The 18,229-nt window shown below is 38.4% G+C and overlaps 1 protein-coding gene across 2 annotated transcripts in view; it reads left to right on the top strand.

The window, feature by feature from the left end:
• The window catches only part of SEC31B (SEC31 homolog B, COPII coat complex component), a 50,762-nt gene extending 33,116 nt beyond the window's left edge, over positions 1 to 17,646 (top strand). Inside the window, exons 21-27 of one of the 2 annotated variants that reach the window (XM_053450284.1) lie at positions 3,157 to 3,486; positions 8,289 to 8,327; positions 10,271 to 10,332; positions 13,534 to 13,674; positions 14,577 to 14,696; positions 15,848 to 15,919; positions 16,595 to 17,646. In XM_053450284.1, the coding sequence (XP_053306259.1) occupies positions 3,157 to 3,486; positions 8,289 to 8,327; positions 10,271 to 10,332; positions 13,534 to 13,674; positions 14,577 to 14,696; positions 15,848 to 15,919; positions 16,595 to 16,774 (944 nt within the window). In that variant the 3' untranslated portion in view covers positions 16,775 to 17,646. The remainder of the gene's footprint in view (positions 1 to 3,156; positions 3,487 to 8,288; positions 8,328 to 10,270; positions 10,333 to 13,533; positions 13,675 to 14,576; positions 14,697 to 15,847; positions 15,920 to 16,594) is intronic. The other variant, XM_053450285.1, reaches the window with a different exon arrangement.
• The last annotated feature ends 583 nt before the right edge of the window (positions 17,647 to 18,229 follow it).

Consider the following 18,229-nt stretch of genomic DNA (forward strand, 5'->3'; position numbering starts at 1 on the left):
CAAACATATTGTCTGACCCGTTAGTAGTAAATAACTTGTATTGAAATATAAGTTATTTACTACTAATGGATCAGACAAGTATTGTTCAAAGACCAGGAGTTGTTAAACTACACCCCCTATGTAATTAAAGGTTTATATCCAAAGAACAAGCTTGTCTGTGGACAGTACTCTACAAAAAGGTATGAAGTTTTCAGGACTAAGTGCCCATATAAAATAAAGTGATTGATTTAAATATCAGAATTCACGTTTGACTTTGATGAATTGTGCAATAATATCATAGATCTTCGAATGTAGAATGAAATCCCAGGTTTGACCCAGTTTTAGATGATTTTTCATGGTGCTGTCTTAGTGGCATACTGAAGCTTGTTCAGAATTATCCCACACTTTCCACAATCCTAGAACACACACTTCCAATTTAAGAGAACATTTAGAAACAAATACAGTAATACAGGTAAAATGTGTCTATGTATATGTAGACTGTGGTAGTTAGTAGTGAAACAAAATATTGTTGTTGCATTACTATTATGTAGAGAAAACATTAGCGCATAGTGCTAGGTCACTTCAGGTTTGGATTTTTGAAACAGTCGAGGAATGTTTCATAGGGGATACTTCAGGCTGAATTTTCAATAACAGGTTTTCATTATATGTTTTTTTTTTTGTGGAAAAAACAAGGAAAGTAATCTTTTCATCATTAAATTCTCCCATAATTACTTTAGCTTAGTCAAAGTGAACAGGCAGAAACTTCAGGCATATTCTGCTGCTAGACTACAGCTTGAGGTCTGTAGCTCTTTGTCTAAGATACATTTAGATCGTTGAAAGGCTGGTGGTAGGTGGGTGGGGAACTGGTCACATCTCAAGTGCTTAATCCCCCTACTATTGCCAAACACTCTAGTGGCTGTGGGAGATTTCTTGAGGCCCTTTGACGCTGTTTTGTCTGAATACAATGCTCCTGTGTCGTATCTTTGTGACCTGGGCTTTAGAAGAAGCTGCTGATATAATAACCACAGGGAAATTAGTTTCTCCTGCTCTGTGACTTACAAGTTGACGATAAGTGTATTAATGAGAGAACATTGCAGTTTGGGTCTGCTTGACTTTATGATAACTGGTCTAATGTTATGGCCTTCCTTGTCTACCTGTTAGCTGCCCAATAGGTTAAAAATGAAACACAAAAAAGTATGTACACTAACCAATTTTTCTTACCTTTTTAAAAATCAGTGTTAAACCATGGCCTCCTTTTAATTTTTATGCCCCATGTCATGTAATACCCATAAGCATTGGAGTATGAGCTATATGATGTGTCTCTGTAGGTCCTGCCCTGGAGAACCTTAACTCTTAAAATTGTATTTATGGTTGCTTTTTGAAAAGTTTGTACTGATTTCTATACAGTGCAACATTTTACATTCTCCTTTTTAAGTTTCAAAGCATTTAAATCTAGCTGTGATATTGGAAACACTGAATACCTATTACGTTTGAATGCCCAAACCACTTAATAATAAAAGAATTGTGTAGGTAGAATAGGATATAAAACTATGCAAATGGCATCAAGCCTGTTAACAGAAAGTGCTCAGGGTCTCACACTATGGATACGTTGAGATATTGCAGTCAAGATAGGGTCAAGTGATCTTGGATGTTGCCCAAAGTCACTTTCATTTATTTTCATGCCTGCCAAAGTGTCAGCAGCAGAGGGGAGTCTCTTGTGGTGTCATTTTCATACTGGAAATTAAGCTGAACAGGAGCCAATGCATGTGTTTAAAACCTGTTACCATCACCAACCTCTAATCATTCCAATACCCCTAGTCTTTTTGAACAATGTGTAAATCTCTCATGACAGTGATGTAGGATTATTTTCCCCAATGGTGCAATGAGTTCCATGGTTTATAGGTAGACTACCAGTGAAACCCATTACCCAATCCTGTCTAGTGAATATCCCCCTTCATCACAAGGTTCTCACAGCCTTATTTAGGTTGGACATTAATAAGCACATCATATGTAAAGGTAAATTCTTGACACAGCAATACATTTATAAAACAACCAAAACAGAGAAATTTTGTAACACCATAAAAAGGAAACAGCCATAGACTTTGTCTTAAAAAAAGCACCTGGTCCAGTTTTCTAACCATTTTCTTTAGTGTAATCCACATGAAACCAGGATGAAGAACACTATTTAAAAAAAAAATGTAAGAGTTGACAAGAGAGTCTGCAGGAAAGTTGTGGTTCCGGTTCCTCACTTCACTATTCGTTTTGAAGGGCCATGTATAGTGCGTAATTCAATGTGAAATGGGACTTTGCAGGGGTGTGGACATTTTTAAAAAAAATCTACTTGTATTAGGGACTAAAATGGTAGCCCAATCTACTTGTCCCTCATGACAATTTATTTGTCCTGATACAAAAAAATATTTTAATCAAAGCTGTTAATACACATATGCCTGGTGCCACTAATTCATTTGGTGTGTGATGTGATACTTCGTTTTGCATACATTAGCCAATATGCGCCAGGCATATGTATTAACAGCTAAATAATATTATATTAAAGTTATATTTATAACATCATGTCAGCAGATGTCATCCAAGCTCTGGTGCACGCAGCCAGAAACAAACAGGGCTGCGTGAGGGCTTGAAATGACATCATATCCGGTGCAGCAACAACACAGCGTGGGGGAAGAGGCTTTTATTCCAGGATACACGGTTCTTTTTTTTTTTAAATGTATTTGTCCGCAGCAGGGCTAGGATCCAGGTCCCCCGCAGCGCTGCAAGTGCTGGGGAAAAAAAAGAACCGTGTATCCTGGACTTTGGGCAATACAAATTGCGCATCCCTGGACTTTTTGGCTAACCCTGTTTAATGTACAGTTAAATCGGTGAGATTTATTCAGTCTCTGCAGCAGTCTCTGAAGCTCACTGGGATTGGACCTTCAGAATATAGTGAAGTCAGGAAACTGAAACACCATTCTCCTGCAGACCCATTTGTTGCTGTTAGTTTTTTTTTTCAACTTAATTGCAATGTTTGGAGATTCTAGTCTATTCATCCTTGGGAAACACTGAAAACCCAGTGGTTTGCCTGTTTGAGTTACAGGTAGTACATTAGTATAGCTAACACATCGTTGCCCCTTTCTCCTGTATAAATGACATGTTGCTTTGATTTCTTTAACTCCTGTTCAGGATTTGCACAACAGCTATCTTTCAAGCCAACTCATCAGGTCCCACCTACTGCTGCGTTTGCACCATCCCCTGGGTTGGGTCAAATACCTTCCACTAGCCCTATGAATGTACCGGCAGTTCCTAATCTTCAAGGACCTATGATGTTCCCTGCGGCCTCCATCCTTCCTTCGCACACCTCGGTCAGCCAGTCAAGAGCACCGACTTCGGTTAGTCAGCCTCCCACTCCTCCCTTAATGAACACATCGCAACCGCCTCTTAACTATCCAATTGGCAGTGGATTTTACCAAGGTGGACCTGGAGCCCCTGCTACTATACCACCACCCCCAACCAGTAAGTGGAATTCACCAAAATATTGTATTAATAACAAAATCCATTTTTTGCCAGCTGTCACATTATTAAAATAAGCTGCTTATAGATTTTCTATGAATATGCAGAAATTATTGTTTAAGAACACATAAGGTAGTGTACCTGTGCTGTTTCTGCTTAGGCAGAGAGGTGTTAAAAACAGTTACACTATTCAAATATTTGATCCACCATTGTCTTTACTAAAAAGGCTCCTTTTATAAAAGCAAGATGTATTTATAACTCGCAATAACAATATTTGTAAAGTGTTTTTCAGCCATCATGTGCACGTTAATGATAATCATGGTCCATTAAAATGTACGTGTTGTATATGCTTTCACTCTCCATCGTTGATATTACATGCAATTCTACTGAACACATCAACTGCTCGGCAAACAACTTTAAAATGCATATGATGACTGGAGTGTACCCCTTTAATTAGTTCCTCATTATGTATATCTTAAAGATTTGACTCTGGAATCTTCAGCGTGACCATTAACGATCTTTTGTACGTTTTGCAGTGTCTCCTTGTTTAAATTATGTCACCTGTGGACAACATTAATTACACTCTCTAGTATGTCAAGCAAATCAGATCTGTCCTTTTATTTCTCGTCTCTGAATGTTTAATCACATAAAAACAATTCCAACTTTCTCAAGTGTTCTCAATTTCTATGGCAACTACTTATTAGTGCCTGCTTTTTTGTGTTCCCAGCAACAAAAATAAGGCAAAATTGTAAATAATTAAGTCATTCTTTGTGGGAAAAGTTTGGGCATTCAACAGTGTTAGGAATAATGCAATTTAGGCAGTAGTCAATGGAAGTGCCATGCAAGAAAAGGTTTCGGATTATCTCAGAGGATGGACAGCAATTTAAAAGTCTCTCCTACAGTGCATCCCCACTCAGGAGCATCTCAAACTTTTGCTATCTTGTGCCATTACAAAGGAAAAATCAACACAAGTCTTATTATGTCTTCAATGGACCCCATAAGAGGATTAATCTCAAACCTTTTTTTATGTGGTACCCTTCAAGGATCTGTTGTTCCTTAAAGTATTCCAACTGGACTCTACTGACGGGCTCTTAAACTACTGTCTGTTGAGTTAATCGCAAACCTTTTTTGTATAGTAGTACTGAAAGGTAGGACAGAAAGAACAAACCATTAAATTGACACCGCCTCTGGAAATAACCAGCTTTCTTTCTGCCCTACCTCTGGTAGTCAGGTTTTTTTCTCCTGTTTTTTTTTAGCCACCGTTATAGTGGCAGATGTCTTACCCATCATTTCCCATTAGTGGAAATCCTACAGTGGAGCCACAACCCTAAAGACTTCATTTGGTTTGGGCCCTCTCTCTAGTTTTGGCTTTGAAGTGATGAAAGGTACCGGATATTGCCATGGTGGAAGCCCTTTTTCCATAACACAAAATATATTGACCCAGCTTTCACCTTCTTGTCTTCAAAAAATGGCTAAAAGAAAAAAAAATAGTAGCATCTCAGGTGGGTTGTGAAGGGATGTGTCGACTCCATTTTTTAGTTCTAGTCAGGTCTTTTACTATTGAAGCTTTGGTTCTTGGTGTGACTGATTATTGTTAGCCACCCTAGGGACCACTCATACTTTTATTTCCTGGGGTTCCAGGTTCCTTTTCCATTGAGTTTAATTCATCTTCTGCAAGGGATTTTGCATGCAAGATGGCTTCCGTGTTCTTCCAAGGTGCAAGGACCTGCATTTTTGGCCTCATATTCAAGTGTGTCCCATTTGCTTAGCAACAGGGATGTTTTTACTCATTACTGGTCATTCTCTGCTTTCTGGCGGAAGCTATCCTCTCTGTATGCCTGCCACCTTTTCCACTTGTTCTTCCCAGTGCCTGATCTCAGATCTTGTTGAGCTGTTTTGCCTTGCTTAGACCCCAACCCTGTGGGTAATCAGCCATCACATGCTGCTCCTCAGAAGTCTGCTACAAAGACCTTTCTTATGCTAGTTGTCAAAAATCTATTCATGGCCCCTACAAGTGTATCTGTTAATCTGTGAAGAACCATGTGCCACATCCAATCAAGAGGGGTTTGTCATTAGAAAATAAAGGAGAATATACAAAAGATTCACAATTTCCCCCACTGAAGATGTACTCAAGCTTGTCTCTGCTGTTCATTCATTATGAGCCTGTGTTATGAGCCCATTTAGAACAACAGGTGAATAATGCAGTTGTCAAAGCAACGAGGAAGACAGCCTTGCCCCTTGAGGACAACTCACATTTCTCAGATCCTATACATCATAGAGCAGAGAGAAACATCGAGAGAGGCTTTTGATTCAGCTGTTATGTACTACAGGCCTGGCTTAGCGTCAGCCCCAGTGGGATGATCTACCAAGACATGGCTTATCCAGGTTGATAAAGACATTAGTGTTGATCCTTAGGGTCTTAATTTATTTAGTACTATAAAAAGTGCCAACATGCTGTTTAGGACTGCTGCCCAAACTGTTCCAGCTAAAAGGTCCCTCTGGCTTCAGGCTTGTTCAGGTGATTTTGAATCTTAACCATATCTGTATGTTATGCATTTTGTTGGTACTTTCTTAAAGAGTATTTAGTCACAAAAGGAACCAGCACGGTAAAACATCCACTAGGGATTGATGAGTAAGTCCAAGGTTCACTAGGCCTAATGGTTGTGGCAGTTAAGGTCACTTTTATTTAGAACCTTCTGTCCATTATCTCTTAGTTTTAAGGTCCATAGACAAATTTAAAGGTTTTTTTTCCTGCTGCACATGTTTCAGGAGCTCTGCCCTAAACTGATTTTCCTTCCCATTCCCAGTAAGGATCTGGACAAAGGCGTCTATTTTTAATTTTTTTCTTATACTAAACGTTTAAGAGGTTATCATGTCAACGTAGATGTGAGATACATCTACAAGTTTATCCATTGGTAGCTACTGAAACAGGGCAGAATCCCAATTGAGTGACATAAAAAAATGTGAGCCGTCTGGGGAGCACGTGTGGAACAGTTTTCTGCTTAAGGGTTTTGAACTTGGAGGAAGCACAGTCTAAAGCAATTTCCTAGAACTACTGGCAGGCTAGATGAATGTATATCATCGGAGACACCTGCTTCAGAGGCGGGTTGTTTACGTACAATCTGACAGTCAATCACTGGTGGCTTTTTTTAAATTAAGCAGCTGGAATCTCTCGCCGGAAGGACTTTTTTCAAGGACATAACTTTATTTTCAGAGTTTGTCAGGCATTCACATCAGGTAAGCTCTCAGAAGCAGTGGAAATGCTTTTGTGAAACAACAACTTTGGAGGTGTGGATGGTTGTCTCAACCTCTCCAGCTACTTTACTTGACTTCCTTAAAAAAGCTTTTAGTCAAGATCTACACCCTGCCACTTTGGAGGGTACAGATTGCTGTGGTTAGTTTTCTTTGCACTATAGGTTCAGTATACACATCTGGTTCGAGATTTGTTACAGCAGTTTACTATATATGTCCAGCCATGATGCCTTGAATGCCTTTCTGTGGTCTTAATCTGGATCTCCATTCATTTTCTCTTTGTTTTAAACATTGTTACGATGTATATCTGGTTTTCCTAGATTTCCTGTTTTTAAAGACATTATTATTATTATTATTATTTGTTTTAAATAGCGCCATCAAATTCCGTAGCGCTGTACAATGGGTAGACAGGACATAACAAGTAATATGTAACATAACAAATTGACTTATAGAGACAACAGGTGAGGAGGGCCCTGCTCAAACGAGTTTACAATCTAGAGGGATTTACACAATAGGTAAAAGGTAAAAGTGCCATTGTAAGGGATGGACCAGCCACACTAGTGTAAGTATTGCATTCGAGGGACTAGGAGAGGTGAGCTAAGGGAATATGGGGGGTGTTAATGTGCAATATTATAAGCGTCCTGAAAGAAGTGGGTCTTGAGAGATTTTTTAAGCGGAGAGACTGGTTAGGAGTGTATTTAGAGATGAGTGAGTAGATGTAGGTCGGGGAACTGCTGTGAAGGGCTTTGAAAGTAAGAGTGAGGATTTTGAAATGAACCCTGAAACGCACAGGTAGCCAGTGAAGAGACTGACAGAGGGGAGAGACGTTGGTAAAGCGATGGGAGAGGTTGATGAGTCTGGCAGCAGCATTCATTGTAGATTGTAGAGAGGTGAGACGGTTAAGAGGGAGACCGGCTAAGACAGAGTTACAGTAATCAAGACGGGAAATAATCATGTTTTTAAGATGGAGGCGACAGTTTTTAGAGACAGACTGAATGTGGGGGGTAAATGCAAGGTCAGAGTCAAGGGTGACACCAAGACAGTGTGCATGAGTAGACAGAGATGATGGCACCATTAATAACGAAGGGAATTGATGGGGGAATCTTAGCAATGGAGGGAAGTTCTGTTTTAGAGAGGTTAAGTTTCAAGAAACATGCAGACATCCAGGTAGAGACAGATGCAAGGCAGTTCATTACACGATCTAAGACAGAGGGAGAGAGATCAGGGGAGTCATCAGCATACAGGTGGTATTAAAAGCCAAAGGATGAGATCAGTTTGCCAAGTGAGGAAGTATAAAGAGAGAACAGAAGGGGTCCTAGAACAGAGCCTTGGGGTACCCCAACTGAGAGAGAGGAAGGGGAGAGGAAGTGTTACTTAGCGACTACTGTACAAATACCCAGTCACCTATTCTGAAGCTTGGATTTTGACCGCAAAACAGAATAATTATTAATAAAATCATCCACAGTAAGAAAATCTTAAATGCGTCCTATCCGTGTAAATGGCCGTCACACTGTAGTATGACTGAATGCTCCAAATTTCACTTTACCTTTCAGGATGTCTTCCATGGCTTGAGAATCGGCAAGCTTCAGAAGGTAGACATTCTAGAGTAATAGACAGCTTTGTAACAGTGTGGCACAGCTTGTAAATCTGTAAAATTAATGTGTGGTGTGTTCTGAAATTGTCATTTGGGGAAATACAGCCCTGCTAACTTTGTTTACTTTTGAAAACATAGAAATTGTAACGTTACACAAAAAAGTCAAAGATACATACATATTTTTTCCTAATAATTGCAATAAATCAATAATTATAATAACTTGTTAATCAAAGGGGATCACAAAGTCATCTTTAGAGACTGCTTTGTTGTTGATCCCTCCCTTTTGTATGATTACCCCCTTGTGTGTATTGCCCCCAGCCAGCACTATGTATATTTATGCCCCCAGCCTGCCCCTCGCTTTAGTATTAATTTATGTAATGGCCCCAGCTAGCTGCCCCGCTTGTGTATTGATGCTGCCAGCACAGATAAAATGATAAATGATGGGACCTGCACATCACTTACAGCCTCCCTGTGCCATGCCCCCCAATTTACACATTCACTCATTCATATACCCATTCACAGATACTCATTCATTCCCTCATTCAAAGATACTAATCATTCACAGATACTCATTCATTCCCTCAATCACGCATACTCGTTCATACACCCACCCCCAGACTTCTGCAAGGGGCGCTGCTTTCCTCTGTGTTGCTTGCACTCTCTGCAAACAACTTCTCTTCTGCCATCCCAGGGGAAGCAGGAACCGAGCGGAATCGTGTGACATAAATTCACATGACTGCTGGGTTCCTGCTTCTCCTGGGCAGAACAAGAGACATTGCTCGCACACACTGTAAGCAACAGGGCCCCTGTGGATGCGGTTGCTGCAGGCTTTTGCCCCGCATTAAAGACAGCCCTGGTGGTCGTGCAGCTGAATCGGCCACTTCAGTGTACAGCCAGCCCACCGGGAATTTTCATGGTGGGCCAGCCCTGACTAAGCCTAAGTAGGGGCCTGGAGCAACAGCTTCTTCAGTCCCTACGTTAATCCGGCCTTGTGCAGCGTTTAGTTTAGATTTACCGCTTGGGGGAATTGACCCCCGTCCCAGGATGGAGGCTTTTTTTATGTCATTTTCGGACGATATGTTTTCGGCCACCAATATTACAATCCATCCCTGATTACAATGTTACAATATGGTTGTTGCTTGGGTATAAAAACAGTCAAGATTACTTAATTCCAGAGAGATTTTTTTTCTAATTTGTATGTTTGTTGACATTCCAATTCTCCCAAAGTGAAAATTCTGCTCTGAAATTAACTTTGTATAATAAGCATGTGTTAATTGGCATGCATTCTTTTTTAAAACCTAAATCTTATGTAAGATGTAAAATGAATATTTTCCACACACCAAGACTGACATTAGAGAAAGTTAATTCAATGAGAAAGATATTTCCTATACCAATATCATTCTTTGAGTTTGTTTCTTTACAGTGTACAGTGTACAAAATAATCAGAAATAGTTATGACTTTGTAATTACTTCTTCAATTACGACATTATTATTCTCAAAAATACATTCAGGTCCGAACTCAATTCCAGATTGGTCCAGGTGACTTCTGCACAGATGGAGGCTTCAGTTCTTTTTAGTCCAAAGCTTGTTGACATAAGAGACTACAGGTGGTAGTATTTCCAGAGGACCAAGCTATGCTAGGATGTCTGTTTAGCTCTTGCACATGTCTCTTAGTGTCCTGTCACGTCAGTGTATTCTCACCAATGCAAAATCCTACACCTAGAAACTTAGGAACACATCATGGTATGTAGTAACGCTATACATTGAAACATTACACTCATATACACTTATATACACACTATAGCCCGCCATGCATCTTGTAGTCTTGTCTACGTGGGCTGCAGTGGAAGCAAATGTTTTTTTTCTTCCAGAATAACATGATAGTTTGGGTTTGAGCCCATAATTAAACTTTTTTTAAAAAATTCTTATTCTCATTCTTAGCAGCTGCACAGGAAGGTTGGACTGATTCCCTCTCCATTAAAGCAGGTGTACCAAGGAAAAAGGTACGGAAAATGTGTTCCGGTAGTGTGTACATATTAAACATCTCTTTTGTATTTGAGAAATTAGTGTGTATGTATGCTTTACCACTTCCTGGTCTTGCTTAATAAATAGTCTGTCCACTGCATATATGATGTAAGGGTTGTGTGTACTTACATGTATAAGGTCAAAACTAATAGTAAAGCAATATATTTTACGTGTTGTTACTCTGTATTCTCAAACTTGTTTTCTTGAATTGATTCTGCTTTTTCAGATATGTTAACAACATGTTTTTAATTTTTTATTGGGCGTTTTGCAGCATGTACATAAAGAACCTTAAGATTATATAGAATTCAACAAAAACATCAACAGAAAGCAAACTGAGGGTTATGTGTATTAAGTAACTGCTGGAAAAATGATCTTAACACTTTAACAACCGATGAAATGTTGCTGGTGATTTGAACATTCCATCGAGTTCCTATAGTGATAAAACCACTTTTCTAAATTTGCACTGTAATCACTTTTTACATAACCCACAATGAATTAACTTGTGTTTATAACAGGTGGAGCAGTAACAAGAGACACCAAAGGGGGAAAATAAATATTTTTTCCTTGTGTATGCAAGCTCTTTAGCTCTCAGAAGCTAAAGCTCCTGGCTTTCTCAGGATGCCTGGCTGAGAATCAGCTTCTAGTGATGGGAAGTTCGGATCATTAAAGTGAATCGGATCATTTCGATTCGTTCACTGAAATGATCCGATTCATGATCCGGATCTTCGGATCACTCAGTGTATCTGCACGGAGTTACTGTTTTCCAGTAACTCCGTGCAGGCACACTAACGATTGGCCCCGCCCCTTTTATTATGAATCCTCCCCCCTGCCTCCAGTGATGTCAATGAAGGCAGAGAGTCGTTCAAAGATTCGGATCTTACAGGGATCCGAATCTTACAGTGATCCGGATCACTGTAAGATCCGGATCATTGTAAGATCCGGATCATTGTAAGATCCGGATCTTTGAACGACTCTCTGCCTTCATTGGCATTCTAATCATTAAGAGAATGTCACCATACTGTTATAAATAAATATATTAATAATCACTGCCCCCAGGATTTACATTCCCCTTTACCTGCAACTGCACCTTAAGCTAACTTTATTAAATTAATTAAATTAACCCTCACCATTAAATTAACCCTAAACACCCCATCAACCATGACTGCCCTAAAATTAACCCTTAACACACCATCAACCATGACTGCCCCTAAAATTAACCCTTAACACCCCATTAAGCATAACTGCCCCAAATTAACCCTAAACACCCCATTAAGCATAAAAGCCCCTAAATTAACCCTAAACACCCCGTTAAGCATAACTGCCCCCAAATTAACCCTAAACACCCCATTAAGCATAACTGCCCCCAAATTAACCCTAAACACCCCATTAAGCATAACTGCCCCCAAATTAACACTAAAGACCCCATTAAGCATAACTGCCCCTAAATTATCCTTAAACACCCCATTAAGCATAACTGCCCCCAAATTAACACTAAAGACCCCATCAACCATACCAATTTATTAGGTAATTTATCTGGAGTACATGCAATTAATTTAGGGGTAGTTATGGTTAATGGAGTATTTAGGGTTAATGGGATCTTTACGGTTAATTTCAGGGGCAGTTATGGTTGATGGGGTATAAGGGTTAATTTTATGCTGATGACTGAGGGTTAATTTAATTAATTTAATAAAGTTAACTGTAGGTGCAGTTATAGGTAAAGGGGGGCAAACTCAGGGGAATCTAAATCCTGGGGGCAGTGTGAACATTATTAATGTATTTATTTATAAAAGTATGGTATCAGTAATATTCTCTGAATGATTCGAATCTCTGTAAGATTCGGATCCTTGTAAGATCCGGATCCCTGTAAGATTCGAATCATTCGACTCTTCGGTTCATTCGACTCTTCGGTTCATTCGACTCTTCGGTTCATTCGACTCTTCGGTTCATTCGACTCTTTGAACGACTCTCTGACTCTATGAGTCATCGTTCCTATGAGAATTAATGAGCTGTAACCTGACCCCAGAGTGCTCTGCAGATGACTCACAGCTCTAGGATCAGGTTACAGCCGCATGATGATTCACAGACTGAACCGCTACAAACGAATCGTTCAGTCTAGTGAACCGACTCATCCGGATCACTAAAAAGAACCGGATCAAATGAACGATTCGTTCATGATCCGGACATCACTATCAGCTTCAGGCTGTGCTCACTACAACCGGATTAGCTCCTCGTTAAAGCCATCTACTTTTGATGTGGACTTGTTGGAGAAAGTCTGTCATGACCACATAGTTTAGTTGGGAGGAATAAACGACTCGTGTACCAAACTCACGCATGCTTTAGGGCTCCGTCAACCTCCTCCATCTCTTTTATTTATTTTTTTATAAAGCCTGCTGTATCAGAGAGTTTAGTTTCCATAATTGTTACATTTATTACTCATGCCACTCTGTAGCAGAGGAGGCTGAGCCTGTGTTTTCCCACCCCAATGGGAAATATTCACCTACAGAGGCAAGCAAAAGCAACGCATACAATTCGGGAATCTTGAACAGTGCAGAAAACGGAGAAACTTCCATTTATTACATATTTTTGTGCAAAGCAGAATATTCTTAAATGTCTGCCTTTACCTGATAATTTCTAAAGAATCTTAAAGTGTCCAGATTCCAGAGTGCTATTACAACAAAGGGAGACTGAAAATGAGCATCGTTAAAATTAACAATATACGAAACATATAACATTAACGTTCTATTAAATCAGACATGACAAGCTCCTGGACACAATGTGCACTGCTGTATTGAACTGTACAGGTTTGTTGCTTATGACCTCTTCCATTTCACTCTCAAAGTGTATTGATAATTAAAGGGAAGCAAGAAAAGTCCATAGGATACTTAGATGTGAAGAATTTGTAATTTTCAAGCTGTGTTTTCTGTGACACACATTATTTTAGTTTTTTAATTTTTCTTTCTGCTGGTCACTGGCAATTCTGTCCACTACAAGCAAGCAGAAGCTTGGCCATGGCATAATGTAAACTGCCCTGGATGCAGTCGTGACTTTAATAGGTTACCAGAACAACAAAGTGACCTATTGTTTATCTAATGCAAAATGCAGGTTATCAGGATTTTCCCATGACCATACTGGATACTTGTTTATTTACATTCTAATCCTTTTGCTGTGGCTTTCTTTAGCCAACACAGTTCATTCCACTGGCCCCAATCACTGCTCCAGTGATGAATCTTCCTGATGAAAGACAAACTTTTCAGCACCAACTGGGAAGCCAAGATCCACATCAGGCTCCTCTAGGTGTTCCAAAGGAAGCTATTGTACAGGTAAAATGAGTTCAGTTCCATTCTACACTATAACTTGTGAATTCTTTGTATATTTCTTTCCTTTGCTTCCTTTCTTTTTTCTCATCCTTAATACAGTCTAACACCAGGAATTTAATCTTCACAATAGATACTTTCACATTTAACATTTCATGAGAAGATATCCAGCAAAAGAATTGCATATTTAAAGGAACCAGCTAATACCCCATACAGCCCATTCAATGATGAATTCCCATTAAAGTACTTTTATATGCTTTCTTTACCTGTAAGATAATAAAATTAAAACACAATAGCCTGGTAAAACTTCTCCTTTCCGATATCTGTGTTTCGCAACAGTTTGGGCCGCTGGAAGTTGCAAATCACTGGCAGGAAAATTCTTCCCCTGAAATGAACTATTCATTTTAAAAGAAATATGTTAAATCCCCTAATCCCTCTTTTGTCCATTTCTGCTTGAAGGAACGAACATGGCCTATCTAGCAGGAAAACATGCCATTCTAAACCTGAATATATCTTTGCGTATATGTGTAGTAGACCTGCAGTGATGACCGCTAGTAAACTGAGGTGGGATTTATGAGTGAATCGCTTCTTCTTTCACTAAAATAAAGGCATCAGTAAGAAAGATACTGTGTTTGCCTGACTGATGACTTATAAATAAATAAATGCATTTTCCAATCGAATGGATTTCTAAGTTGTACAGTCTGAAGGAGAGATAAGGTGTTTCCTGAATAAAGACACTATAGGTCACAAACATCTACACTAGTTACTGAGCCTGAATAAAAGACATTATCTTCTAACATAACTTTTTCTTTTTCACTAACTGCACAAATAAACCTAAATGTGCACTTTTTGTTTCTAATACAGGCCAATGATTATATATATATTCTTATTACTCGTTCTGCTAACAGGGGATACAACGATTGCCAGTAGAGAAAATAGAGAAGAAGGAGTTGCCTTTGGCACATAAGCCATTGCAGAACACATTTGATGGCCTGGTGCAACGATGTTCTGCAGTACCGTCAGACCCTGTAAGTATATGTTTATGGGGTCTTTATTTTATTCTAGAAAACACAGGCTAAAACGACTACGCTGAACCAACGATTTTGTGGCTAATGCAAAGTTATGGGGCGGTTTGTACATGAATTTCCTGGTTAGGAAATGTTTCCATGGGGTTCCTCCACCAAAATGGGCTGATTGGCCCCCACATTATATACAATTTATACTTCACCCTGTCTTGTAGGATAAGCTTATGATTTGACCCTTCATAATTTATATTGTTGTTGTTGAGTTTAATTTAGTGAATAAGCCCCTTTGTGGAGCATGGTTTTTTTTTATTCTTTTCGTTAAAGAATTCATATGAAATTAACCTTTACAATCTGTGTTTTTAGCACACTTATGTACAACACATGAATCATGTTTTTCTATTAATATAAAATGAACTTATTTTTCTTTTGTGCCTTATGTGTTGATCGTATATTGCTGCCTCACCACATTTTAAACTGGTTCCATTTCCAAATATATTTATGATAATAGCTTTACAGAGGAAATGCTTGTGTTTAGGCACAACGTTTAGTGCTAGATATTTTTAATTATGCTTCACTGGTGGATTATGGGTAATTATATTTGCATGAAATGTCTTGACTATATCTTTGGCTGTTGGGATCTGGAAAATGATATAGGTATAAAAACCCTAAACTGTTTGTTTTTCAAGATAGTTCCTCTTTAAACACATACATATTTAAGAGTTTTTTTTTTTTTTAACGAGAAACAGCAACTGAATGTACTTGTGTGTTAAGAAAATCTTATCTGGAAAAAAATTATAAACTAGTCGAAGAATTTATATTAAATAAAGGCAATGATGTAGTTCATAATATGTTTGGTTATAAACAAGGCTCAAATATATTTTGGGGTTTTTTTTTTGTTGAAATAGTATAATTTATAATGTGTGCTACAATAATTAATTTGACAACTAGATTTTAAATAACAGTATCTAATTTGAGGTAAAGTCATTAAATTAAGGTGTAGCCAGGTTGAGTCGGCTTTGTCAAAAGGGGACATCTGCAAGCTCTAATCTAATTGGCGAAACCACTCTTCCCTTCTAAGGGAAATTAGAACTTCCCCACCTTCTGATTAAGGTGCAATAAATCACTTAAACATATCTTCACTTTACTCTGTCCAGAAAACCAAAAGGAAGTTGGAAGATGCTCCCCAGAAGCTGGAATGTCTGTATGACAAGCTGAGAGAAAACACTGTAAGTAGGGGATTTTTTGCTTCTACCGTCAGTATTTTTTAACCACCAAGGCAGAGGGACATGTAACCCCCGTGTTACCCATATGAAGACCACATCCCTACTAGTAAGATTCCATGTAAAAATCTGCATTAAACGAAAATGTGTGTATTCTTTTTGATTTTTCGATGTTATAAAAACTACATGGATTTAAATAAAGTAGTTTACATAATTAAACATGACTGAAAAAAAATCGGGTATAGCTGATGAGATCCCAAGTCTGTTTTGACTTGCCATTCATTTTGAACTTGACCTCTAAGTGGTATTTTAGGGCTATAAAAAAAAAAAAGTAACTTAATAAATGTAATTTTATGCGAAAAACTCGAACCTTAGTTTGATTCTCAACACTTTCATTGTGTATGAACTTTCCAGGCTTAATTTAGATGGCGATGTTGTCCGAACAATTAGTATGGCTAGAAAAGGCCTCATCTGTGGCAAGCTAGGATTTCTGGATACATCTGGTTGAACACTGTTGAGGGAATTTGTGTTCAAACCATATTGATTCAAAGCCAGAATAGTTTTTAAATATGAGATCTAATATCACAAATCTTTACATTTCTTTATGTTTTATACATGTTTTATACACACATTATAACGGATTAAACCGTGAAATGATTGTATATGTCTTTCTCCCTCCAGCTATCCCCTCATATTGTGACAGGGCTTCATGAAATTGCCCGCTGTATGGAAACGCGCAATTACCAGCATGGTTTAGTTTTACACACACAGGTTGTCGGCAGCAGCAACTTCAGTGAAGTCTCTGGATTCATGCCCATCTTGAAAGTCCTTATGACTATTGCTAACAAGTTGAACGTGTAGCACCAAAAATTGAGGACTATGGTGAGGAGTACACTTTAAATTTCCCCCACCCTTTGAAGAACTGGGTGCAAATTCCTGCTGTATGTGATTTTTCTTCCACGTATGGACTATATTATACAAAGTATTGTGGACGTTTAAAACTTGATTTACCATTGTTAACATGACCTTGGATTTTTGTTGTGCCATTGACCTAAAAAGACATGGTTTCTCAAAAAAAAAATGTTGATAAGAAAATCAGACATTCTTTTTGCTATTTCTGAAGAAAGCCAAAAGGAACGTTTTGGGTTATTTTGTGTTTAAAGAAAAACAAAATCTGCTGAGCCCAGACTCAGAGATGCCCTGGTGACACGAACGGTCTCCAAAATCCAAGAGTGCTGTGCAGTTTGTGTATTGCATTTTTTTTGTTTTACATATGTATACAATACATTATACCCTGCCTGCGTGTAAAGGTCCACCAAGGCATACAACCATCGAGCTATGCAAGGCGTGGGGTAAAGAATGCCAGTGTGTTTTGGGATGTCAAAGCACTTGTGCTCCCAACAACATGTGTTTGTATTGCCTAAGCGTCCTCAGTTAAGAACGTGTCTTAAATTGCATAATTAAAAATCTTTCTTTTTCTTTGTAAATATTTTTCGTAGAAATGCATACAGCTAGGTCTGTTTACACACATATATCAGATGAATTTCTATATAACGCTCTCTCTCGTTGAGTGATAGGATGAAATACATTATTTATACGTTGTTGCGCTATATAGTTTTGATGTATCCCATTCTTATGGTTTTGGTTTCAATTTGTGTGATTGTGATTTGTTTCTTACCATAATGCAGATATAGAATTCCTGTTTGACATTAAAGACATTCTAACGACATTAAGAGTGTGCTTAGATGTATGTCTAAATCGTTGAATCATTTGGCTTTTACTTTTATTGCTCCAAATATGCTGTGTTTAGGTGACATTTTCATTTTGGCTTTTAAAGGCATTGCAAAGATATATTGTAGGGTTTTTCTTTTGAAGTAAGATGCAAGCAATTCTGTGATTCTGAATAAGTTGTCCACTGCTGCTGCCGATACAGCATTCTATGGACAGCATCTTCTTCATTCTGTTTGAAACCCGTATATGATCAGAAATGGAATAAAGTGCAGCATGCTTTTTCCACTGCCTTCAATGCATCTTTGTTCAAATGAATTACTCATGTAATAGGAATATACTCAGGTATGGTATGATTTATCCACTATTGAGGTACTTGCAATTTAATGTAGAATTATAAAAGCACAATTATAGTTATGGAAATGTTTGCTCCAGATAGGCTGTAAAAAAAAAAAAAAAAAAAAAAAAAAAAAAAAAAAAACAAACCAACAAGAGGCTTAAGTTTACATTTAGCCACTTTGCAGGGGATTTTAATTTGGATTCTTTGAACAGTCTTCTGGTAACCATGAGTGCTCCATTGGGCTCACC

The sequence above is a fragment of the Spea bombifrons genome, chromosome 11 (assembly GCF_027358695.1).
Source record: "Spea bombifrons isolate aSpeBom1 chromosome 11, aSpeBom1.2.pri, whole genome shotgun sequence".
In the NCBI taxonomy this organism is placed as follows: Eukaryota; Metazoa; Chordata; class Amphibia; order Anura; family Pelobatidae; genus Spea; species Spea bombifrons.